The sequence below is a fragment of the Zalophus californianus genome, chromosome 9 (genome assembly GCF_009762305.2).
Source record: "Zalophus californianus isolate mZalCal1 chromosome 9, mZalCal1.pri.v2, whole genome shotgun sequence".
Taxonomy (NCBI): domain Eukaryota; kingdom Metazoa; phylum Chordata; class Mammalia; order Carnivora; family Otariidae; genus Zalophus; species Zalophus californianus.
This window is the reverse complement of record NC_045603.1, coordinates 46,757,569-46,782,328: the sequence shown is the minus strand read 5'-3', so window position 1 is coordinate 46,782,328 and position 24,760 is coordinate 46,757,569. Positions and strand designations below refer to the sequence as shown.

Here is a 24,760-nt window from a genome sequence, read left to right as displayed (position 1 = left end):
CCTATCATGATGCCCTGGAAAACTTTTAAAGTACCTGAACATTATTTAATAATGAACAATGCTTATTAATAAATTAACTTATGTATTCACTAACTAACTTACTTTTTGTTGTTCCACACAGGTAGAAGCCACCAATCAAATAATTGCTATTGAGCAATCCCAAGCAGATAGAAGCAAAAAGATTTTCAATCCTGTTAAGTAAGAATTTCTTTTCTGAATTCGTTTGTGAATGTATTAGGAGAAAGACCTGTTGTCCAATTTATTTTATTAAAAATGAATCCCGTTGACCATATGATTTCACTTATATGTGGAATTTAAAAAACAAAAGAGATGAACAAATAAATACACACACCAAAAAAGCAGAAACAGACCTATTAATATAGAGAACAAACTGATGGGTGCCAGAGGGGAGGGGTTGGGGGTTGGGCAAAATGGGTGAAGGGGAGTGGGAGGTAGAGGCTTCCAGTTATGGAATGAGTAAGTCACGGGGTTGGAAGGCACAGCACGGGGAAGAGTCAATGGTACTGTAATGATGCTGTGTGGTGACAGATGGGAGCTGCCCTTGTGGTGAGCGTAGAGTTGATGAATCACTATGTCATACACCTAAAACTGCTGTACCATTATATGTCGACTATACTTCAATTAAAAAATAAATAAAAAATAAAAGGAATCTCACTGCAGAAACTACATTAGTAATATGCTAATATTCTGAATACATGCTTATCAACAAAAACAAAGTAGGTAAAATGCATTGAAATAATTTCAAGCAAATTCTTGTAAAAAGCTCCATTTTAAGTCATCATTATTATTTTTTTAAAGATTTATTTATTCATGAGAGAGAGAGAGAGTGTGCAGGGGGAGGGGCAGAGGGAGAGAAAATCCCAAACAGACCACATGTACACACAGCACTGAGCTTGCCTGGTGCATCTGGTCCTCCCTGGCCAGGGCGGGCTGGGTGTGGTCTTCCATAGGAGCCAGGCCAGGAGGATGCAAATAGGTGAAGGGGATGCAAAGGAATTCATGAGCAATCTAGAGACATGGCTTGTCAGGAGGCAAGTGCTCTAGCAACAGTGGCAGAGGCACAAATGCAAAGTCTTTTCTCCCTGTTGTGGAGTTAAAAGAACCCATATGAGGTGTGGGGAGCACATGCCCTTATGAGGCAGGAACTCTGGGCTCGAGCTTCTGCTGAAAGAGCAGATCTTACCCTTCAAGAGTTATCCCCTGGCAGCCATTCCTGACCGTGTTGTGGAGAGTTTATTAAAAATCGGTGCATGGAATAAACTGTCCTCCATAGTGTCATGGGGACGGGGCGGGGGGGCAGGGGGGGCTGCTGAACACACCTGAGAATCTTGGAACGAGTTAGAGTTGATCAGAGTCCACATGGTCTCACAGTGTCTTGGTATTTCTGCTGTCTGTTTTAGAGTCGACCTGCTGGCCGACCAGGTCACCAAAGTGACCCTGGGTCGGTTGCACTTCACTGAGACAACAGCGAATAACATGAGGAAGAAGGGAAAACCAAATCCTAACCAGAGGTACTGGCACCCTCAGTGGCCAGGGACTCCATCTGACCCGCTGGTGCCCTCCAGAGGCCCCTCAGATTCCTCTTGGTGCCACCAGCCTGCAAACCAGGCCGCTTTCCCCCTTCCCAGGCTCTTCCTGTTTATTAACGCAGCTCATATCCCTGTAGGCGTCTTTCCTTTCCATCCTCACCCCCTACAGTGCCTGCTCTCCTGTCCAGCCCCAAATCTGCCTTGATTCCCTCCCTGATTCTCCGGAGTGACCACACGTTTATGCCTCACTGTTGTCCAAAGGCTGAGGACAGTCAGACCGCCCTGCTCGAACCTGTGTGCTCGTCACCAGTACAAAGCCCTGAGTCCTGGAGCTCTGCGATCACCTTTTTTGGTTAAAAAAGGAAGTGAACTTGCATTAATGATTAAAACCTGTGGTTCTCATAGTGTGGTCCCAGGCTAGCAGAGATGGTGTCACCTGGACACTTGTTAGAGGTGCAATCTCTTAGGCCTCACCAAAGACCTACTGAAGCAAAAACTCTGGGGTGGGGCCCAGTAATTTGTATATTAACAAATCCTCCAGGTGACTTGGATGCATACTCAAATTTGGGCACACTGGTTTTAGAACATAAGTGTTGGAGTTGGAAAGACTTGAATTTGAAATTTGATACCACCATATGCTAGCTCGGTGACCTCGAGCATGTAACTTAACCCATTCTGTAAAATGGGGACAATGACTATATCCCTCTCCGTTAGGGTTGTTCTGGGGTTCTAAATGAGATACTGTAGATAAACTGCTTAGCCCAGCGTATGACACATTCTGAGGACTCAGATGATGGCTAATGATTATAATGAAAATAACAAATATTACTATTACTGTTTTACTTTCAACACGGGGGAGAACTCTTATTCTTTAAGGATTAGAGAGTCTGTTGAGTTACAGAGGAAGGTGGCAAGGTTTTTGCCTGCAGTGCTTAAACCCAAAGCTTCTCTCATAGAGATAGTTTTATTTTGACTTTCAAGAAATGATCTGATCTTAAAAATGCCTCGTCAGTGTTACATATGAAGAAATAATTGAAGTAACATTGATGAAAATTGCACTGGGAGTAATTAGAGGGGAGGGTCGAGGTCTTTGACCGGAGCAGACAGGGTGGGAACGATCCAGTGTGGCTGGGCAGGCCCTGCTGGGCTATGGTACGTAGCTTGGGTGGCTCTGGGCAAAGGGACCTCTTAGGTGGCCGCCCGTTGTGCATCTGCTTGTGACAAGTGCTGTGCTGTGGGGCTTCCAGAACAGTTCACAAATACCTCCGACCGGGCAGAGGGTGGACCCAGAACAATACGGAGTGAATCAACTGCTCTTTCATTTCACAGGAGGGGCAACTTAGAACAGAATAGAAAATCTTTAAATACGCCAACCTATCTAGGTAAATTCACTGTTAAGTGTTGGGTGGTATTTGATGGCACAAATTATGTATCTGTTTCCTGATGTGTTGATCTGCTGTTTCTGAGTTAGATACTTCATGTTGGTGGTTGGATTGTATGCTGCTCACCAAGACCAGTTCTATCTATTGTCTGCCCACATCTCTGAACGGATCATTGTAAGGGTAAGGTTCAGTTCCTTAACGTTTCTGGATCCCACCTGCTTTACTCCTTTGAAGTAGAATTTGCATTTTTTTAATTAAAAAAAATTTTTTTGAATTTGCATTTTCAGTGGCATGCTGGAAGTGAGCTCTTTCTCAACAGATGATGATAGTAATGGCAGGTATTATTATTTTCATTTCCACATAATGGTTCTCAACCAGGAGAACTTTTGTCCCTCAAAGGTCATTTGGCAATGTCTGCAAACATTTTTTCGTTGTCACAATTGGAGGTGTTACCGGCCTCTAGTGGGTCCAGGCCAGGGATGCCGCTCAGTACCTTACAATAAACAAGATAGCCCCCACAGCAAGGATTCCCCCTTCCAAAGTGTCCATAGTGCTGCAGTTGGGAAACTGGCCCAGGCACTGGGCTGACTAATTTATGTATGACGTCATTTTACACTGCATCACATTTACATTACCTTCTTCACATGCAGAGGAGCTGAGGCTTAAGAGGGCAGGACAGTTTGTAAATGATGGGGCTTGGGTTACAACCTAGTTTTCTCTGGTCCTGAAGACCACAGGGTGGGGAAAGTAGTAAGAAGGCATTTCTTACCCCGAAGTGATTGGTGACCCAGGGAACATCTGGGCCCCTGCCTACCACGTAGTAACGGTTCAGCACGTTTTGCTGAATGAATGAGTGGTCACAGCTGTGGACAGGAATCTCAGCAGCCACAGAAACAGAAAGTGGATGGCAGCTGGAGCTTCAGCTGTGTGTGGCCGGGCTGGCTGCTGCTCAGAATACCAGGGGCCTAAGGTAACAGGTCACCACAGGCCTGGCAGCTGGGGAGGAGCTGTGTCCTGACCCAGGGAGGACATGTGAAGTCCAACAGGAGAAATCATTCAGTACAGCAACTTCTGTGGCCTGGGGACCAGGGGAGATGAGTCTTTCCTTTCTTGTGTTGAGCTATTCCAAAACAAAGGGCCCTCTGTCTAATTCTTTTAATCAATTAAAAATAAAAAGCCACTTGTAAGAGGAAATCCTAAAACTGCAACTCTAAGTTTCAATGCAGGTGAAGTAACGATGGAAATGAGGTAAAACACTTGTGTTTAAATGTCCCAGGTGAGGGCTAGGCTGTGTCCTACCGTTTTTGTGGGACCTGATCTAATCTATAGCAAACAAGGTACCACCAGAGGGAAGGCAGGTGGGGCCCTCTTCCTTGGTCATGGGCCAAGGGCCGCGGTTCTCCACCCCAGCAGGGCTCAGGGCAGCTTGGACTCCTCGCCTGACGTCATCTGGGATTGCTGTCCTGCACTAACAAATGTGATTTAAAGTAGAGTCTGGAAGCCTGGGTCGCTTATCATTTCTGGTTTTTCATAGGGCGGAATAAAGACAGACAATACCATTCTTTTCAGAGTTAGCATAGCTTAGATGTTATGAAAGGGCTGCTTGGAGCTGGGAAACTCATGCCTGAATCAGGCAGCTTGCTAGTCACCTGCATACCTTGAATAATTTACCTGGCGTCTGGTTTCTCCATTTCCTGCTGGCAACTCTGTCCTCCGGCTGTTGTGAAGTCCACCCAGCAGCAGTACGAGAGAGTGCTACTGTCTAATATTCTATTACCAGAACTCTGTTAATTGGTGCCTCCTCCTATCCAAGACTCAATGATAATTTAACTCATGATCGCTTTGAAAAGTTGAGTGTTCCTGCAACTCATATTACGTATGAATACTAAAAAACATTAAATTATACTTAGTATAGATTGGGTGTCATGTTAGTCACCAAATTTTTATTTTAAAAAAGTGATTGTATTCCAGATTTGATTGCTTTCTTCTAGCCATAACTTTTGGTTAAAGAGAATGCCCTATTCTGGAAGTGTGCTGGGTAACACAGGGGATGCTCTAGCAACAACGAGAAGAAGGAGAATGGTAATAGTGCGAACCATTCTCCCCCTCCCCCAAACTAGAAATATCTTACTGATACTATTTCATTCTAACCCCAAATGCAGAAGTGAAAATGAATGCAGTTTGAATCTATTTAATTGTTTAATGTTTAAACCAACCAAGAGAAAAAACTGAGCTTCAGAAATAGTGATGTTGTTTGAATCAGTGAGTTTTTGAAATGTTCACACAACACATTTCCCACCCCTAGGATTCTACAGGTGTATGCCTTGGACGTATACCTATGGTTGGACAGAGGGCAGACCAGCTCACATTCTCCAAAAAAGTCAGATGTGCCCTCTTAGGCCATGACCTGGGTCTGTTAGTTTGAGCTTCAGAATAATGTTATAAGAGCAGACTATATTATATGGAGAACTGCAAATTGCACTGAGCAAATCCGGGTTCATGTTGAGGCCTAAGAATCATTCTTCCCAAGAGCAGAGATTAATGTAAGGGCAAATAATGTAGGAGGCGTGGACTAGATGAGTTTTTGGCCTCTAGGAAGGCTTCAGAGACCAAGTTTGTCAGAATTCTTCTTGGAGAGAGGATGGTGGGCAAGACCCAGGAATTGTTCATCTGGGTTGTCAATCAAAACAGCTTTAGAAATATATTATGGTCCTGTCATGTAAATTGACCAGTTTCATGGAAATTAATGTTTACTCCAAAGACAGATTTATTTCCCAGGTCTTTTGTTTTGGGAGCATTCTGCCGTAGAGTTCCTTCAGATTCTCCTTGTTAATGACTAGGTTTTCATTCAGCTCCACTTTCCTTCTAAAACACATAATTAAACCTGGTTTGGAGTGCTGTGTTGTAAGCAGGAGGGATGATTACTTTTGTCTGCCTTTCAAAGACGTGCCAGGGTTTCCTAGTTTTGAAAATGAATACATTATTCCAGTTTCTTTTCTAGAAGAATAAAAATGCGCACATCCCCAGGAAATGCCCCCTTATTGCTCTGCAAACCGCACTGTCCTAAGATGAGAAACCAACAAACAGGGGCGGGGAAAGCAAAAGAAATAATGCGACTGCAAGGAATGGTGAGGGATGGGTGCAGAGCAGAGCGTCCCAGGGCCTGGCTCCGTTGTTACTGGCTCTAGCCCTTCTCTACAAAAGTCCCTTCCCTCCCCCAACACACACAGACACACACACACACACCCCCGTCTTCTGGAGTTCAGATGAATTTTTATCTACCCACAGGAATCAGTATGTGAAGGAATGTCCGCTTCACCCCGTGGTTGGGATTCAACTTTGGTTAACTCTGGAAGGGGTAACCGACCAGGAGTGTATGGGACAAAGAATCCCCCGGAGAGTAAAACACAGATACCCGGGTCCCCCCTCCGCAGTTTCTGATTCAGTAGGTTGAATATACATTTCTAACAAGTTTCCAGGAGAGGGTGCTGACCTTCAGACCACACTTCGGGTAGCACTGATAGGGAGCATTTCTGGTCCCATTTTCCACAGCCCTTTCAAAAGGAACAAAAATTTATTTGTTATGATGTGCCTTCCTCAACTCAAGCTTTCCTAATATGCTCTTTGGCTGTTGCTTTAAAAGCCCAAGCAATGGTAAAGCAAAGGAATTCCAGCTCTCCATTCCGACCTTAGAAGGGCCTCAAGTGACCCTTGATTGCTGTTTCCTATTCCAAGCACCTGCAGAGGGCGCCATTTACATTTTACTCAGTGAGTGGCGCGCCCTCCATTGTGCAGCTCTGCAGGTGTGTTGCTGAGGAGAGCAGATTAAAGGACTACAGGCCTATTTTGGAGACACTGCAGGTTCGGTTCCAGACCACGGCAATAAAGCGAATCAAATGAAGGTTTTTGTTTCCCAGTGCACATGAAACTTACGTTTACACTATGCTGTAGTCTATTAAGTGAATAATAGCATTATGTCTTAAAAAACAATGTACATACCTTAATCAAAACATATTGCTAAAGAATGCTAACTGTAATCTGAACTTTCAGAGAGTAATGCAATCTTTTAGAGATGGTGGAGGGTCCTGCCTCAGTGTTGATGGATCGAGGGGGTGGCTGCTGAAGGTTGGGGTGGTTGTGGCCATTTCTTAAAGTAAGACAACAGTGAGGGGCACCTGGGTGGCTCAGTCGGTTAAGCGACTGCCTTCCACTCAGGTCATGATCCCAGGGTCCTGGGATGGAGCCCTGTGTCGGGCTTCCTGCTCAGAGGAGAGTCTGTTTCTCCCTCTCCCTCTGCTGCTCCCCCTGCTTGTGCTCTGTCTCTCTCTCCCTCTGTCAAATAAATAAATAAAATCTTAAAAAAAAAAAAAAGACAACAGTGAAGTTTGCCACATCAGTTGACTCTTCCTTTTAGGAATTTTTTTTTTTTTTTTAATAGCATGGGATGCTGTTTGATAGCATTTTACCCGCAGTAGAACTTCTTCCAAAATTGGAGTCAGTCCTCTGAAATCCTGACAGTGTTTCATCAACTAAGTTGATGTCATATTCTAAATCCTTTGCTGTCACTGCAACAGTCTTCACAGTAGCTTTAACAGGAGTACATTCCATCTCAAGAAACCACTTCTATGCTCCTCCGTAAGAAGCAACTCCTCATCCATGAAAGTTTGAACGTAAGATGGCAGCAATTCAGTCCCATCTTCAGGCCCCACTTCTGATTCTAGTTCTCTTCCTATGTCCACCACATCTGCAGTTTCCTCTCTCTGCTAAAGCCTTGAACCCCTCAAAGACCTCCATGAGGGTTGGAATCAACTTCTTCCAAACTCCTGTTAATGTGGACATTTCCACCTTTTCCCATGAATCAGGAATGTTCTTAATGACATCTAGAATGGTGAATCCTTTACAGGTTTTCAACTTACTTTGCCCAGATCCATCAGAGAAATCACTATCTATGGCAGCTATAGCCGTATGAAATATATTTCTTAAATAATAAGACTTGAAAGTCAAAATGACTCCTTGATTCACGGTCTGTAGAACAGATGTTGTGTGAGCAGGCATGAAAACAACACTAATCTCATTGTACATCTCCATCAGAGCTCTTGGGTGACCAGGTGCATTATTTATGAGCAGTCATATATATATTTTAAGATGTAGGATGCTTTTTTATTTTAAGATTTATTTGAGAGAGACAGAGTGGGGGGACGAGGGCCAGAAGGAAAGCGACAGAGAGAATCTCGAGCAGACTCCCCTCTGAGCATGGAGCTCAATCTCACGACCCTGACATCATGTCCTGACCCCAATCAAGAGTCGGACGCTTAACTGACTGAGCCACCCAGGCGCTCTGAGCAGTCATATTTTGAAAGAAATCTTTTCTGAGTGGCAAGTCTCAACAGTGGGCTTTAAATATTGAGTAAACCATGTTGTAAACAGATATGCTGTCATCTAGGTTTTGTTGCATTTATTGAGCACAGGCAGAGTAGATTTAGCATAAATTCTTAAGGGCCTGAGGCTTTTCAGAATGGTCCAAGAACACAGGCTTCAACTTAGAGTCAGCCTGTCCTTTGAAGCTTTGGAGCCATGCATTGACTTCTCTCTAGGTATGAAAGTTCTAGATGGCCTCTTCTTTCAATAGAGGGCTGTTTCATCTACATTGAAAATCTGTCATTTAGGGCGCCTGGGTGGCTCAGTCAGTTAAGCATCCAACTCTTGATTTTGGCTCAGGTCATGATATCTCTTTCTCTTGCTCTCGCGCTCTCAAATAAATAAATAAAATCTTTAAAAAAAAATCTGTTGTTTAGTGTGGCCATGAATGATCTAGAGCTTCTGATCACTCGCTGCAACTTCTACACCAGCCCTTGCTGCTTCACCTTACACTTCTATGTTATACATATGGCTTCTTTCCTTAAAGCTCATGAACCAGCCTGTGCTAGCTTCAGACTTTTCTTCTGCAGCTCCCTCACCTCTCAGCCTTAATGGAATCGAAGAGAGTGAGGGCCCTGCTCTGGATAAGGCTTTAGCTTAAGGCAATGTTCTGGTTGGTTTGATCCATCCAGACCACTCAAATGTTCTCCACATCAGCAGTAAGGCTGTGTCACTTTCCTATCATTTGTGTGTTTGCTGGAGCAGCACTTTTAATGTCCTTTGCATTCACAACTTGGCTGTCTGGCACAAGAGGCCCAGCTTCCGGCCTATCTCGGCTTTCAACATGCCTTTCTCACTAAGCTTAATCATTTCTAGCCTTTGATTTAAAGTGAGAAACATGCATCTCTTCCTTTCACTTGAATACTTAGATGCCATTGTAAGGTTGTTAAGTGGCTTAATTTTAATATTGTTGATGTCAAGGAATAGTGAGGCCTGAGGAGAGGGAGAGAGGTGGGGAAATGGCTCGTTGGTGGAACAGTGAGAATAATACACAGACCACTTATTGATGAAGTTTTGCTGTCTTATATGGGCATGGTTTGTGGCTCTGCAAAGTACGATAGTAGCATCAAAGATCACTGATCACAGATTACCACAACAAATGTAATAATAACGAAAAAGTTTGAAATACTGCGAAATTACCAAATTGTGGCAGAGACGTGAAATGAGCAGATGCTATGGCGATGGTGCAGACAGACTTGCTCGATGTAGGCTTGCTACAAACCTGCAATTTGTTAAAAAAAAAAAAAAAAAAAAAGCACCATCTGTGAAATGCAGTAAAGCAAAGCTCAATAAAAGGATGTATGCCTGTATAGGCTGGACAGTGGTTGCTATGAACAGCAATGTGTTAAGGATAGTTTGAGACTATTCATCCTCATTTTTGCCAAATATTCATATACACGTGATTTCAACAAATTCCCACAACACTGTGGGATAGGTAAAGAAGTCATTACTATCTTTAAGCTTCAAAGAAAAAGAGCTGGCACAGAAAGGTTAAGTGACTGCCCGAAGATCACAGAGCCATCTTGCGTCGTAACACAGATTAAAATGTTCAGGTCTTCCCTAAATATATGGGGCTGTGGGATAAATAATGCAAGTATTTTAGAGACTTTAATTCATTTTGGGATTTGATATCAATGAACCACTCTTAGACCACATGGGAACACAACTTCATAATTCCAGAAGGAGGTAGTACATTACAGTTTGCTTTAACCCATTAAGATTGTGGATACCAGAGAAAGGAAAACAGTTCACAGACTTTATAACATTTCCCATTACTGATGAGGAGGACTCCTCCATAGGTCTATATATTTAGAAAATTGCAGATCTGTGGCCCTTCCCAAAATGACTTGAACATATTTTAGGGATCTGAATTTTCATCTGATGAAAGCTAAGTGAGATTGTCACAATTGTTCTAAAAAATTAAGTCTGCTTATATCTGCTGTTCCAACATGATATCAAGTTTATGATAATAATTATCCTGAAGCTCATTAAGAAAAAATAAATCCATCACCGTCTATTTTGTTTCCTTGAAGTGGCTCATTATGTTCAGAGTAGAGCAAAATGCATCAAAATTTATATGGTATACCTTTGGATTTAGTCGATTCCTTGCAATAAAAGGATTTGAGTCAAAACCAATTTGCCGTTCACGACCAAGGGGGCTCTGGGGACCCTGTAGCAAGCACTTTGTTTAAGTGAATTCACACAAAATAATGTTCAAAGTTGTTACTTTCTATTCGTTTACTGCTTTTGTCTATCAAATGTCAATGGTTGAGTCTTCCAAGCAGCTCAGGGTTCAAACAGGCGAGAATGAAAAAATTGAAGACACCTAAAAGTTCTTTCACTGAACCCAAGCTAAGAACTAAATTTTGTGGGGGTTTTTTAATTATTATTTTCAAATGGGTAGCACATACTTATGGTAAAAAAACATCCAAACAATACCAAGAGCATGTATGTTGAGCAGTGAATCTCCTTCCCAGCCCAGTTTCTACATCTCTCAGTTCCTGTCCTAGGAGAAGCCATTGTTATTGGTGTCTTGAGTATTCTCCAGAGATAATCTATGCATATTCAGGTCCTGAGTTTGCAATGTCTCCTGCACTGCCCAGAAAGGCAGAGAGTGAAGACATTGCATTAGTGTTGACTTTTTGGATGATCAGGGTCTAAGCTGTTTGTCTGAATTTGTGACAACTTGCCTCAAACACACAAAAATCAGATTTAGAACAATAGGTCATAATTTTAAAAACAAATTAGTTTTGTTGTGAGGATCTGGAGGGATTCAGAGATCCTTACTTAGAGATATTTGGAAATATATTCAGCCACAGGAGGTGGGGAGGAGGGAAGACAGTAGAGTGAAAAATTCTTCAGCAAAGAATTTTATTTAAGAGTAAAATCTCCAGAACTTTGTCTGGTTCTCATAATTTCACTTGGATTCTCTTTGAAGACTGCATTTGGCCAGGGTTCCTTTATTTATTTATTTATTTATTTATTTATTTATTTATTTATTTATTTATTTATTTAAGAGAGAGCAAGCACAAGCAGGGGGAGGGCCAGATGGAGAGAGAGAGAAGCAGACTCCCTGTTGAGTGGGGAGCCAGACTTGGGGCTCAGTATGAGGACCCTGGGATCATGATCTGAGCTGAAGGCAGACACTTAACCGACTGAGCCACCCAGGCACCCCCGGCCAGAGTTACTTCTAATAGGAAAAGTTAGAATCATTATTTAATCATTACAGGAAGCGTAAGTCCAGCTCCAGAATTTACTAGTTTGTGGCCGTGGGCAATTTGTTTATCCTTTTGGAGGCTTCTGGATATCTATAAAATGAGGCTAATAGTACATACCTCATAGAATGGGGGAGTGGACTAGCTCACAACAAATGTAGCTGTTGTTATTCTTCCTTCAGTGTCATCTGTGTTTAGGGAATAGTTGAGGTGTATTAAATATATTTGTGCTGTCATTTGCTTGTCAATTGCATGTGAAATCATAAACACTAAAGTGTTTTGAAACTATAAAAGGGCTAGCTAAATGCAAAGTATTTTTATGTATCTGGGCTTTCATAAGCTTAGAATATCTTCTGATGTAAAGTTCTGGTTTCAAATCATTACTCTTATCCTTGAAAAAAAGGTCATTTTGATTTTCCTTCTTCCTTATCATCCACCCAGTGTAACTGACACATTCTCATTTCCAGACAGTTGCAATAGAGCCCGGACGTCCCAAACCATTGCACCCTGAGCTCCTGCTCGTGGGGAGCAGAGCAGTTAGGGGAGCCCTCCTGGCTCAGCCTGGGGCCACCGTTATTTGGATATGTCAGAATGTCCCATCTGATTCTCAGGTGAAAGACTTAGATAACATTCTGTCTTCCTTTGCTCTGAGGAATAAAGCAATCATCTATTCCTGCTACTACAACTTTAATTGTAACATATTTATGTATTTTTTTCCAGGCCTCCAACCCTGGGCAGTTTGAAAATGACAGTGATGCATTATGGCAGCGAGGGCAAATTCCAGAATCCGTTGTTTGTCATAGTCGAGTGGGAATAAATACAGATGCCCCGGATGAAGCCCTGGTCGTCTGTGGCAACATGAAAGTGATGGGGACGATTATGCATCCCTCTGACAGCCGGGCAAAGCAGAACATCCAGGAGGTGAGCACGGGGCAGGCCTTGGGCACCTCCTCTGACACCTGAGTCAGGTGTGCTGGGTGCTCCTGGACACTGACATGCCTTGCAAAGGGCATCTCTACATGTGTCCCATTGGTGTGAGACGAACACAGGGCTTAACACTTGTGAGTGTAGGAGCCGACAGGCATCTCTGCTGAGACTGTAACGTGTTTCCTACCCAGGAGAGTGGATTTACCTGACAGGAATGGTGGGCAATGACAGCACGGCGCTGGCTTCACAAGCAGAAAATCTCTGAGTTACCGGCCACGGGCCACGCCCTTCCTTGCACACACTGTCAGATTCTGGAGCTTGCCTTTTCCTTCACCGTCTCCAGACATCCCTCTCCCTGTTCATCTTCCAGGCGCTGTCTCAGTCCAAGTCCTGCCCGTATTTCTCCTGAGCCTCCCAGACTCCCTGTCAGCCATTGTCTTCCCACTCATCATCTTTCTCTGAGGAGCAGTTAGAGGAGCACCTCCTCTCCCTCTTCCCTCCAGCTAGGTCAATCCCATCGCCTAAGGCTCCAGGCCAAGACCTTCTCCTACCTGTGGAGAGATAGTCACCGAGTGGAAATCAGAAATCAGGCCTGGAAATCAGGAGGTGCTTCTCCACTTTGGGCTCATCCCAGCAACATGGCCTAGATAAGACAACTTGGCCCAAACCCACTGCCTTCATCTAGAAGGTGGAAACGGTGCCTCTCTGGTGCCTCCCTGCTTGATCCTACCAAGTCTTTTATAGTTTTTAACCCATTGAGGTAAGAATCATCTTGGAAAGTCACAACTGCTGTGAAGACCTAAGAGATTAGGATTAAGATGCTTATCCCTTAGCCAGACCACGCTCAGTTCTAGCTCCTCCATCATTTAATTCTGTTTCTCATTCACTGCTTCTACCGTTTCCCCACCTTCTCATGCACCCTGCTTCTCCTATAAGCATGTTTGAGGCTGTGGCAGAATTGTGTTTTTGAACCTCCTTTCCTTAGTCTTTGTTAGTTAATAGGAGACATAATCTGTAAATCATTGACCATTCTTCCAGACTGCATTCCTTTCCCAGTGCAAATGTGCACTGGTTTTTCTAAACCGGCCAAGGAATGTCCTCCTTTGCTGAGTGGATTCCAAAGAATGGTTGTAATTGTAGACTTTTATGCTGATTGCAAAGCTGTGGTTCGTGTTAGAAGAGCTGTGACCTACTGCCGGTTGGGAACTCTCAGGGCTAGAAAGTTCTCACATACATTTCCCAATCCCAGTCCTAGATATTGTGCTTTTGACTTTTAGAGAGAGATAAACTGTCTGCATGTCAGATCACACCAACTGAAACTTATTTTTGCAATTGGCTGTACAATTCCCCACCAGATCTTATCTAAATGCAAATGAAGGTGGCAAGTCGGAAGAGTCCTCTACAACCCCTCCTGCTACCACCAGGCTACCACCCAGAATTCACTTACCAAATGTCTTGGTTTGAAGAAAACATACTGTCTTAAAATAAGCTTCCCTAGAACTTCTCAAACCTCTTCTAGGCAGCCTTCTCGGATAAATCAAATGTCTCCCCAGTCCAGGCTCTAAATGTGGAATTTCTGTATCCCCATCCTGCTTTGTGGCAACATGATGGGATAAAGAGAAGCCCAATTTCTGGTGGAAGGCCAAGGTTTTAGTCTGATTCAGGCAACTGCTGGCCCAGGAACCTTGGCCCAGACATGTTCCATGCCTCTGTTTATTCTCCTATGAACAGGGAGAGCTCATGTTCAACTCACTTGTGTTAAGCATGTCTTCTCAGCTCACATACGTGAAGCATTCTTTAGCTGTATAAATACATATTATTTCCTTGTATAAGATGCAAATTATATGTAATTCATTTATTGACACAATCAGTAGCCTGGTGATAACTTCAATGGTCGCTATGGAGGAAAATAACAGCTCCCGTTAGCACATAAGGCAAAGGGACCCTTCCTAAGTGTTGTAAAGCAAGAAGTGCTTCCCTGGTGAAGGGATGTTTACGTTGGGGCAGGAGAAGTTAGGAGTGGAAAGGAAGAGCTTTTGAGGCAGGGAGGATGCCCTGAGCCAAAGGCCAGAGTGAAAAGAGCCAGAGTTTGTTTGAGAACCAAAATAAGCCCAGATCTCCGTGGGGCTTCACTATTTCTAGGAAGCCTTCCTTTATGCTCCCCTAGGAATATTTTAGGGACCTCCTTGGAGCTGCCATAATTCTCTATTCATAATTCCATTACCACTCTGCCTTTCTCACACTGTAATGTAATCATATGTGATGAGGCTGCCTTCCTATCTAGATGACAAACGTTTTTTTAATGTTCATTTAATAAGTCCAAATTTTAGGAAACTTGGAATGTGTAATCCCCTAAAAAAAGTAGGACACAAGGTCAAGACAATCAGAAAACCTATGAATTTATTTATTTTTATTTTATTTTTTAAATATTTCTTAATTTTTATTTTGCTTATTTATTTCTTATTTGAGTGCAGTTGACACACAATGTTACATTAGTTTCAGGTGTGCCGCAGAGTGATTCAACGTCTCTATAGGTTATGCTCTGTCCGTCACAAGTGTAGTCACTGTACAATGCTATTACAACTCCACTGACTATATTTCCTCTGCTGCACCTTTTCTTCCCACGACTTCACTCCAGAACTGGAAGCCTGTATCTCCCACTGCCCTTCACCCATTTTGCCCATCCCCCACCTCCTCCCCTCTGGCCACCATCAGTTTGTTCTCCGTATTTATAGGCTTGACTCTGCTTTTTGTGTGTCAATTCATTTGTTTTGTTTTTTGGATTCCACATATAAGTAAAATCATACGGTATTTATCTTTCTCTGTCTGACTTATTTCATTTAGCATGATACCCTTTAGGTCCATCCATGGTGTCACAGAAAGCAACATCTCACCATTTTTAATGGCTGAGTAATATTCCATTGTAATGAATAGACTACATCTTCTTTATCCCTTCATCTATGGCTGAACACTTGGTTGCTTCTATATCTTGGCTTTTGTAAATAATGCTACAATAAATATAGGGTGCATATATCTTTTTGAATTACTGTTTTCATTTTCTTTGGGTACTCAGCAGTGGAATTATTGGATCATATGGTATTTCTATTTTTAACTTCCTGAGGAAACTCTATGTTGTTTTTCACGATGGCTGTACCAATTTACAGTCCCACCAACAGTGCATGAGTATTCCTTTTTCTCCACATTTTCACCAACACTTGCTATTTCTTGTCGTCTTGATTCTAGTCATTCAGTAAGGTGGTTTTGATTTCCATTTCCCTGTTGATTAGTGACACTGAGCATCTTTTCATGTGTCTGTTGGCTATCCAGATGTCTTCTTTGGGAAAATGTCTATTCAGGTCCTCTGCCCATTTTTAATCAGATTATTTGTTTTTTAGTGTTCATTTGTATAACTTCTCTATATATTTTGGATATTGATCCCTTAACATATATATCATTTGCAAATATCTTCTCCCATTTAGTAGGCTGCCTTTTTGTTTTGTTGATGGTTTCCTTTGCTGTCCTAAAGCTTTATATTTTGATGTAGTCCCAATAGTTTATTTTTGCTTTTGTTTCCCTTGCCGTAGGAGACATATCTAGAAAAATGTTGCTATGGCTGATGTCAGAGAAATTACTACCTATGTTCTCTTCTAGGAGCTTTATGGATTCAGGTCTCACAATTAGTAGAGCACAAACTTTTAAAAGGCAATCATTTTTTAAAGTGCCAACACTTAGTGTAGTGCATGGTATGTTGAAGGTGATTGGTAAATGTTAGTTGAACAAAATAATGAATGAAAGAATTGAAGCAAACTTTTGATAATAGCAGGTATCAAAATAACAGTGAGCTCAAAATCATACTTCCCAAGAAGAACCTAAAGTAAATTTTTCCCATTTAGCCAGTTAAGTGTCAAGCCACCACCTTTTACAATCAGCCAAACTAGTGAAGGACAGGGAGCTTTTAATGATATTGGAGGAGCTTTCCCACTCACCCAACAGAGTGGGTCAAGGGAGGAGTTGAGGGCCATGTCAGGGGTTTTCATATAACAAGAAAAACGAAGCACTTTTGGTTACTCTAACACATGGATGAATGTCCAGGCAGTATAATTTTAATTGCCAAGAAACTACTGGTTTTGTAATCGTTATATCCTAAAAGAAAAAGGGCTGCCAGCATTTTACTTATAGAATAAGGTCATTAAAAAAAATAGGTTCTGCTAGTACCATGAATTCATTAAAAACAAAAACAAAAACAAACCTCAAAAGAGGATCCTTTGAATCAAACACATTTGGCTTTAGGAGAAATTCACTCTATTGTCTTGTTGTCATTTTGCTGGGACCTAGTGACATTATTTTGAGGAATTTGCAGTGAGAGCTGGGAATACCTTTAGTAACCTATGAGAGCAGTAAACTCAGAGAGGCATACCATCACTGACCAGAGTGGTTTGGGGGAGAAGCCATCTGCAGGAGAGAAAAGTCTGGATCCTGGAAGGCCTCGCAGGTGGGCACTACAGGTTTGCAACCTGCCACTTGAGGAAATTTTCTCCAGCAAGGTGTCCAAAAGGAATTCAATGATATAGGATATTTCCATTCTTTAAAGGTATTTTTTACTTTTATTAAACCTTTTCAATTTGTAAATACAAGGTTGGCCTATATTTATTTGGTGTTTATACCGTATGTTCATTTGGAAACGATCCCTTGCACTCACGAATAGCGATTGTGTTCTCTCCAAAGCGATCAGTCTCCATTCTCAGAAGGAGAGTTTGCCTCTCAGAGGAGAGAAAAAAAAGGCAAGAGTAGTGAATGAGGGAGCTTTCACTTTGTAATTTAGATATAAAAACTCTGTCTCAATTTGTCCATGAATAGAAGTCACTGATATGGACCTTGAAGCTTGGGTTTCTCTGAGGAGAAAAACATAAATTTCTCTTAAAACAGTTTGGACAAGAGGAAAGAACAGTCCCATTGTCAACATTCCTAGTTTCTCTAGGTCCCTTTGGGCATTGATTTGAATAGGAAATCATCTAAGTGGCTGAAATCTGCTCTTCTTTCATTAAATTAGGTTGACACAAATGAACAGCTAAGACGAATAGCCCAAATGAGGATCGTGGAGTATGACTACAAACCTGAATTCGTGTCTTCAATGGGAATAAACACTTCCCATCAAACAGGTATGCGCACTAATTACCTTTTTAATTTTGTGTTGTCAACTCTTTTTTTTTTTTAAAGATTTTATTTATTTATTTGAGAGAGAGAGATAGAAACAGCATGAGAGGGGAAAGGGTCAGAGGGAGAAGCAGGCTCCCCGCTGAGCTGGGAGCCTGATGTGGGACTCGATCCCAGGACTCCGGGATCTGACCGGAGCCGAAGGCAGTCGCTTAACCAACTGAGCCACCCAGGCGCCCTGTGTTGTCAACTCAAAAGTTTAACTCCCTCTTTATCTGGAGGGTGTGTGCTATGGCTTTGGTTTTCTCTGTGAAATCCACACTCACTCGAATGGGAGAGGTCAGAGAAATGTCTGTGTCATCTTTACGCAACACCCCCCCCCCGCCCCATTCCTGCACCCCCACGGTACTGGTGGAATATTTTGAATACATAGTTTCTTTTCATGGGAACCATCTTGCTCATGCAATGCGGGCTCAGGGGTAGATGACAGCTCCAACTGTAAGAGGGGCAGCATTGGGCCGACCTGGGAGAGGGGAGGTGGCCGAGTAGGTGGGTCTAGGTCAGAGAAGGGGCAAAGTGGTGTTGATACCCCAACCCAGGAATCCTAAAGAAACAGGGGCCGTCTAGGTGGCAAATCCTCCTGCAGAAAAAAAGGAAATCAAGCTAATGCCCCACTCTTACTTCTATATACAGAGATTTTAAGATATTTGCCCACTCCTCCCAACATTCGGCCCAGAGTCTCAAGGAAAAGTGAGGAAAATTATACCTCTGCTTTTAATCCTATAGTGGTTATGGGCTCAAAATTCCTTCTTTGCTTCAAACGTATCATAGATCAAAGCAAAGGCTGAAAAGGGGTAATAAGCATCTATTTGCAAAGATGTCCTGGGGGGCTGTCAGCAGTCCATTTTGATGTAGGCCTGGGAGGATTTTCTCCAGAAAGCTGTTTTCCTGACTAAACGAGCTGGAGTGTTTGGGTCTAGGGATGATTGCCCAGGAGGTACGAGAGATCCTGCCTGGAGCTGTCAGAGACGTTGGTGATGTCACCTGCGAAAATGGAGAGACGCTGCCGAACTTCCTCATGGTCGATAAGGTAACTACAGAATCAATCTGCCTCTGGAGTGACAACCCCACGGGGGACCCCTATTCTGTGGCCTCACAATGCACTGAAACATCCAACCAGGAAACAAGAAAGCTTCGCTGAGCTGTGCGGTAATTGGTATCAGCCATGCCACCCTGGGCATAGGTACCAAAAAGAAGCCCCCTAAGGGAAAAAGAAAAAGGAGTATGTAACAGTGACAGGAGAGGTCAGCGGGCCTTAATGTTGGAGGGAGACTGGCCTGGGTAAAGTCCACGTACCAGGAGTGCACCTAAAACGAGGACCTGGCGTCATGTGAAATAGTGACAACAAGCTGTGATTAGATTTGTCTTAAAAAATGGAACTAGAACTTCTGAGAGTGTAGTTTATCTCACAGAATACAATTTAGGTTAGCATGAAAATAGAATGATGGGATTTGTAGAATGACTGAAGGTGGAATGAAGTGTTGATTTTTTTTGAAATCACAGTTTCTCAACAAAGTTGTATATTCCACTTTCATAGCACAATCATAAAGTTGGTCAGTTTTGCAAAGATATTCATGAGCCTTGTCATTTTTCCCAAGGGCCTGTCTTAATTCTTTGGTATTCAGATCATTCTCTTTTGAAGGAATGTCCCTGCCCTAGTAGCTGAGCTCCCCTTTGCAGGGTAAAGGGGTCTCAGTCTGCCATTCCCTTGCTTGCTTTGTGTGTGTGACTTGAGTCGGTCTCTGAGGTCATGTTTATTAATTCTGTGAGATCCTGCGTCGTGGCAAGGTTTGCAGACTCACCCCGCTGCTGATGGGTTGTACATTGCACTGCTCTCTTTGATGCTGGTGGGAAAACTGATTGACATGGGAATATTGTAGTCGTAGGGACAGATGTCTGAGTGGAGACTAATTTGTAATTTGTCAGTTCACGGGGGCAGTGCTTCTCCAACTTCAAAGTGTACATGAATCAGTGGAGGAACTTGCTAAAATACAGACTGATTTCAGCAGGAACGGGGTGAGACCCAAGAGCGTGCATTTTTAACCAGCCTCCAGGTGGTGCCAATTTTGCTGATCTTGCTGGTCAGCAAGCCACACTTGGAGCAGCAAGGTGGAGGGTCCCTTTCCATGTTGGGCCCTTCCTCAGTCTTCTTCCTCTGGGCTCTTGGGCAACAAATACTTAGCTGTTGGGGTGTGGATGGCCTGCTCTGCCCTGGGCCGCAGGGGTAGAGTGGCAGACATGTGGTTACTTTCTCCTGCTTCCCACACCCGTCTTGAGTAGAAGCAGCTCTTTGGTCTCAGACCTGGGCTATCACTTCCCTTGAGAGGTGTATCATGAGAAATCTATTTTTAATAATACAGTAGTGAAGTTTTCCCATTATTTACTCAAAATATAAGATAAGAGATACTCCGAGGTATTCATGTCATAAGGTCACCCCCACTCTCTCGCATTTTAAGAAGCTTCCTGGGTGAGAGAAAACCGTGGAGGCACAGCTGTCTGCCTTAGGGTGCAGCCCTGGGAGTGTGCCATTAGGCTGCCAAGGTGGGGCTCTTGGGGTTTCTCATTTGGTGGCAGCCATGTCACTTCTGACTGTGGCCCTCCCCTAGAACACCCAGGAAAGAGATGTCTGCGATTTCTGTGTAGGTAACATCTGCCCAGGGCCTTATGATTATCACTCTGTAGGAGAATAATTAGTTCTCCCCTGGCCCACTATCAAACTTAAGTTGAATGAGGATAGTCAGGATTATTAGCAGCAGCGGTTCTGAGGGCTACCCAACGCCTTTACCCCCTGGAGAGGCTACAACCCAAATTCATTCCTAAGAAGGCCAGAGCCTTGGGAAGATAACGGGTGGTATTCCTAGTCTAAGCAGCCAGGTTCGTTTGTCCTCTGAGCGGCGGTCTACACCAAGGCAGCATTCGGTTTATAGGTAAATACAACTGACAGGAGTCCAGAAGAGACAAGTTGTGATTCTCTTAATAACAGGATCTTGCAGTGATTCAATCTATGGAGCCTTCACCAAGGCCACACTCATTCTCCGAACCTGTAACACTATGAGCAGGTGAACATCCCCATGCTCTGAGGCCTGGCTTTCCACTTTGGCTCACTCCCTAGGAGAGACTTCAATTACTGGTGTAATCCTCAACACTGTGGAATATCTCTCCACTACATTATAAATACTTCACAGAATAGCCCCTTTATTATTTCTTATTAAGAACACAGGTAATGTGACTCTTGTCCCATGCTCACTGTTAATTGTACAATAAGCAAGATGTACAGAGAGCCTCTTGCTTTCCGGTCTGCTACCCATTTGTGTGGGCACCATGTTGGTGTAATTAGAGACAGGTGCCTTTGCATCAAAGAGAGGACTTTGATGCAAACCCCAACGGGCCCCTCAGCTCCAGACCTCTGTGCAGGAGGCACACTGCAGACTTCTTCACGATGGCCTGGAGAGTTCTGTCCCTAGCCGGAATGATCTTATTTGCCTACTTATTCTTCACCAGCCTTCCCAGCTCATTGCATGACCTCAAAAATCTTCTATATTTTTCAAAGCTGTATCTCCAATACTTTATTTGTGGCTTCAAGCCCAGGGCTTAGAGTACCTTAGGAATCCAATAAATATTGGCTGAATGAATTAATGAATTAATGAATTCTGTGATGCCTTGATTGATCTTGTCTCTGTATTGGCTCAGGCCACCGAATATACATCTTCTAGAGTATTTATCACATTGTGTTGTCATTCTTTCTATTCCATATCTCTTCCGCTAGACTGTGAGCTTCTCAAGGTCAGAGAATGTGCCTTGTCAATCCCGTGTTGTTTAGCACAGTATCTGGTACATTATGGGTTCTCAGTAAGCATGTGTTTAAGTTAATGGCTGAGTTTCTGAATCTCACTGAAAGGAAGAGAAGTGGTTCCATTAAAATAAGGAAGTCTGACAGAAAAGTGGTTTCCTCGTGGGAAAATGAATTCAATTTTGAGTTTGAGGTGTCAGCTGAGTATTCAAACGAAAATGTCCAGAGGTGACAGGGAGTGTGGAAGTTGGGAGTGCAGCTGGGGCCCGAGGGGAAGCTGCAGCACGGGTGAAGATGTTCATCAATAAGGGAAAGGTTATGGATGCAGGTCACAGATCAGAAGCCTGTGGCCAAGACTGGCCTGAAGACTTTTTTTTTTTTCCTCATGGTGTTTTAAAAATTTTCAAATTTGTTACCTATTTTTAAATAATGAGGAGATCCTCACACAAATTCTGGATTTCTGGCTCCCTGGAAGCATCAGATCTGGTGACCTGAGGCTGAGGAGTGGCTGGGAAGTGACCTGGGAAGGCCCAGAAGGTTGGGCTAAAGCAGAATGCGGAGCAAGCACAGTGTCAAAACATCAAGTCAGTAGAGAGGATGGATCAGACATGGGGAGGAAAGAGATGAGATGGGGAGAAAATGAATGTTAACAAAATGCTGTTGATTTTAACGATTGAAGAATCACCTGTAGTACATGACAAAGTGGTTAAGAGCATGAATTTCAACATCAGATAAGACTTTGTCCAGGGCACCTGGGTGGCTCAGTTGGTTAAGTGACTGCCTTCGGCTCAGGTCACGATCCTGGAGTCCCGGATCGAGTCCCGCATCGGGCTCCCTGCTCGGCGGGGAGCCTGCTTCTCCCTCTGACCCTTCCCCCTCTCCTGCTGTCTCTCTCTATCTCATTCTCTCTCACAAACAAATAAAATCTTAAAAAAAAAAAGACTTTGTCCAAAGCTTGGCTCAGCAAGTTTTGTGGATGATGAGGTCACTTTCAAATTATTTTATTCTTTACAGTTCTCTGTAAAGATAACTTCAGTCTGGCAAGTTGAAATTCTACCTTAATCACTTTTTCCCCCAGCAAAGCATTTGCTTTTATAAATGATTTTGGTTAATAAAAATTTTCTTAAGACCATGGCTTTTAGGTCTACAATATAGTATAACCTAATAAATGGTTACTACACTTGATCTTAGCCAAAAGGCCGAGAAGCGATAACCTAATAAATGGTTAATTGTTAGTAAATTTTTTTCCAGATGTCACTCAGAGATGCTACCACCACCTCGGGTGCCTTTGAAACGATTCATGGTTTTTAATAGAATGACACACACTATTTTTTATTCAGAAAAACTGAGTGATAAAAAATTTATATTAGTTTGAGTTCATATGGCTAGCCCAGAATCTAAATGGAGGCATTTATTTATTTATTTGTTTATTTTAAAATTTTTAAAATGTGAGTGTAGTTGACACACAATGTTACATTAGTTTCAGGTGTACAACAGGGATTCAACGCGTTTATACGTCATGCTACGCTCACCATCACCACACCACCGACCCTATTCCTTGTGCTGTGGCTTTTATTCCCGAGACTTCTTCATTCCGTACCTGGAAGCTTATACCTCCCACTCCCCTTCACCCAAAATAGGGGCTTTTAAATGTCCTACTCATCAGTTGGTTTAAAAGTCCAGTCTTTTCTTATCAAAGGAGGTAGCAGAACTTATTTATTGCTTGTGGCGGTAAGTTTCCTATAGGGGGAAAGTGTTCTCTGTTGGGCTCACACGATTGATTTGAACTCCAAGCTGGATGATTCATTCCTTTAGAGCTAATGTGTTATTAAAACCAACCCTGACTATTTTAACAACTGATTACCTGTTTGTAGGCCATCTTCTTCTTTCCTAGGAGCTCCTCACACTGGAAGCAGGGAAAAAATCCTCTTGTTTCTGGTAAACATTTTAGAGAGAAATATGATACTTATTGTTTTCTTAGAAAATTCCTTTTTGTAGTGTGTCTTCTTTAAAAAAGTTATTGCTCATTTTTTTCATGTGTTAAAAGTTCAGAAGTAACACAAGTAAAACCAATGTATCACCAGGGTGGTATTATTGTGCACACACACAAAAAGGCAGTTTGCAAACTGAAACCAAAAATACAGAATGAGGCAGTTTAGGAAGAAGCTTATATAGAAAGAAAGCAGTGCCTGTTTATTTTTCACTGTGATTGCTTATAATATTAGAATTTTCTTAAGTGATAGGAAACTGGTCGGTGGTTACTTCGTATCAACCTTGGGAAACAGTTCAGCTTCTGCTTATGATTTCCAGAGGCACAAGCAAGAGATGATGTAGGTCAAGTTAGTTGTGCAAAATAATTTAGATTAAGCTTTGTTTATATGACTAAACTAGTTTTGTCTGCTCAGGGAATTTTCAAGGCTGGTCTCCATTTGTTTTTTATTTTAACACATGCATTTAAACAAGATGGATGGATGGATGGTTGGATGGAGCTAATTGTGGAATTTAAGTGGTAGGTATATGGGCATTTACTGTATAATTTTAAAAACTTTTCTGTATGCTTGGAAATTTTTTGTAACAAAATGTCAGGAAAAGAAGACCTCGTTCCAGACACCTAAAACTGCAATTTAAATATTACGGCAGCAGGTGGTGGCAATACTTTGAAAATCAGATAGGCCGGTTTATTCAAGCCACTGATTCAATACCTGGAATTTTATGCTTTATTTACCAAAGTGTAACTCAGCAGTCTGCTTTTCTGTCTTAGGGATTCTGTTGTTTTTTTTTTTTTTTTAAATCCGTATCAAGACCTGGACAAAGATCTAAAGCCGGGTTTATTCAAAGCCCATATAATTGCCAGACACATCCACTGGCTAAAGACGGTTTTTCTCCCATTGACAGTCGTTCTTGTGATGCTCAATTGCAGGCTATTGTATTCCCATGATTTTATTATAGGGAAAGACTCTTTTTAAAAAAAGATTTTATTTATTTATTTGAGAGAGAGAGAGCATGAGTAGGAGGAGAGGGAGGGGCAGAGGGAGAAGGGAGAAGCAGACTCCCCACTGAGCAGGAAGCCAGACTCAGGGCTGGATCCCAGGACCCGCGGGACCCCCGGGACCTCCAGGACCATGACCTGAGCCCAAGACAGACGCTTAACCCACTTAGCCAGCCAAGCGCCCCTCCCATGATTTTATTTTATTTTTTTTTAAGATTTTATTTATTTATTTGAGAGAGAGAGAATGAGAGAGAGGGCACATAAGAGGGGGGAGT

The 24,760-nt window shown here is 42.7% G+C and overlaps 1 protein-coding gene and 1 pseudogene across 7 annotated transcripts in view; one reads left to right on the top strand and one right to left on the bottom strand.

Annotated features, from left to right (window-relative positions):
• Positions 1 to 24,760, top strand: part of MYRFL (myelin regulatory factor like) — a 113,447-nt gene that overhangs the window by 57,730 nt on the left and 30,957 nt on the right. For 6 of the 7 annotated variants that reach the window (XM_027593973.1, XM_027593968.2, XM_027593969.2 and 3 more), the window contains 6 exons: positions 122 to 198; positions 1,422 to 1,532; positions 3,022 to 3,112; positions 12,286 to 12,486; positions 17,543 to 17,651; positions 18,627 to 18,736. In XM_027593973.1, coding sequence (XP_027449774.1) covers positions 122 to 198; positions 1,422 to 1,532; positions 3,022 to 3,112; positions 12,286 to 12,486; positions 17,543 to 17,651; positions 18,627 to 18,736 — 699 coding nt within the window. The remainder of the gene's footprint in view (positions 1 to 121; positions 199 to 1,421; positions 1,533 to 3,021; positions 3,113 to 12,285; positions 12,487 to 17,542; positions 17,652 to 18,626; positions 18,737 to 24,760) is intronic. The other variant, XM_027593971.2, reaches the window with a different exon arrangement.
• On the bottom strand, positions 22,594 to 22,707 carry LOC113923304 (annotated as a pseudogene).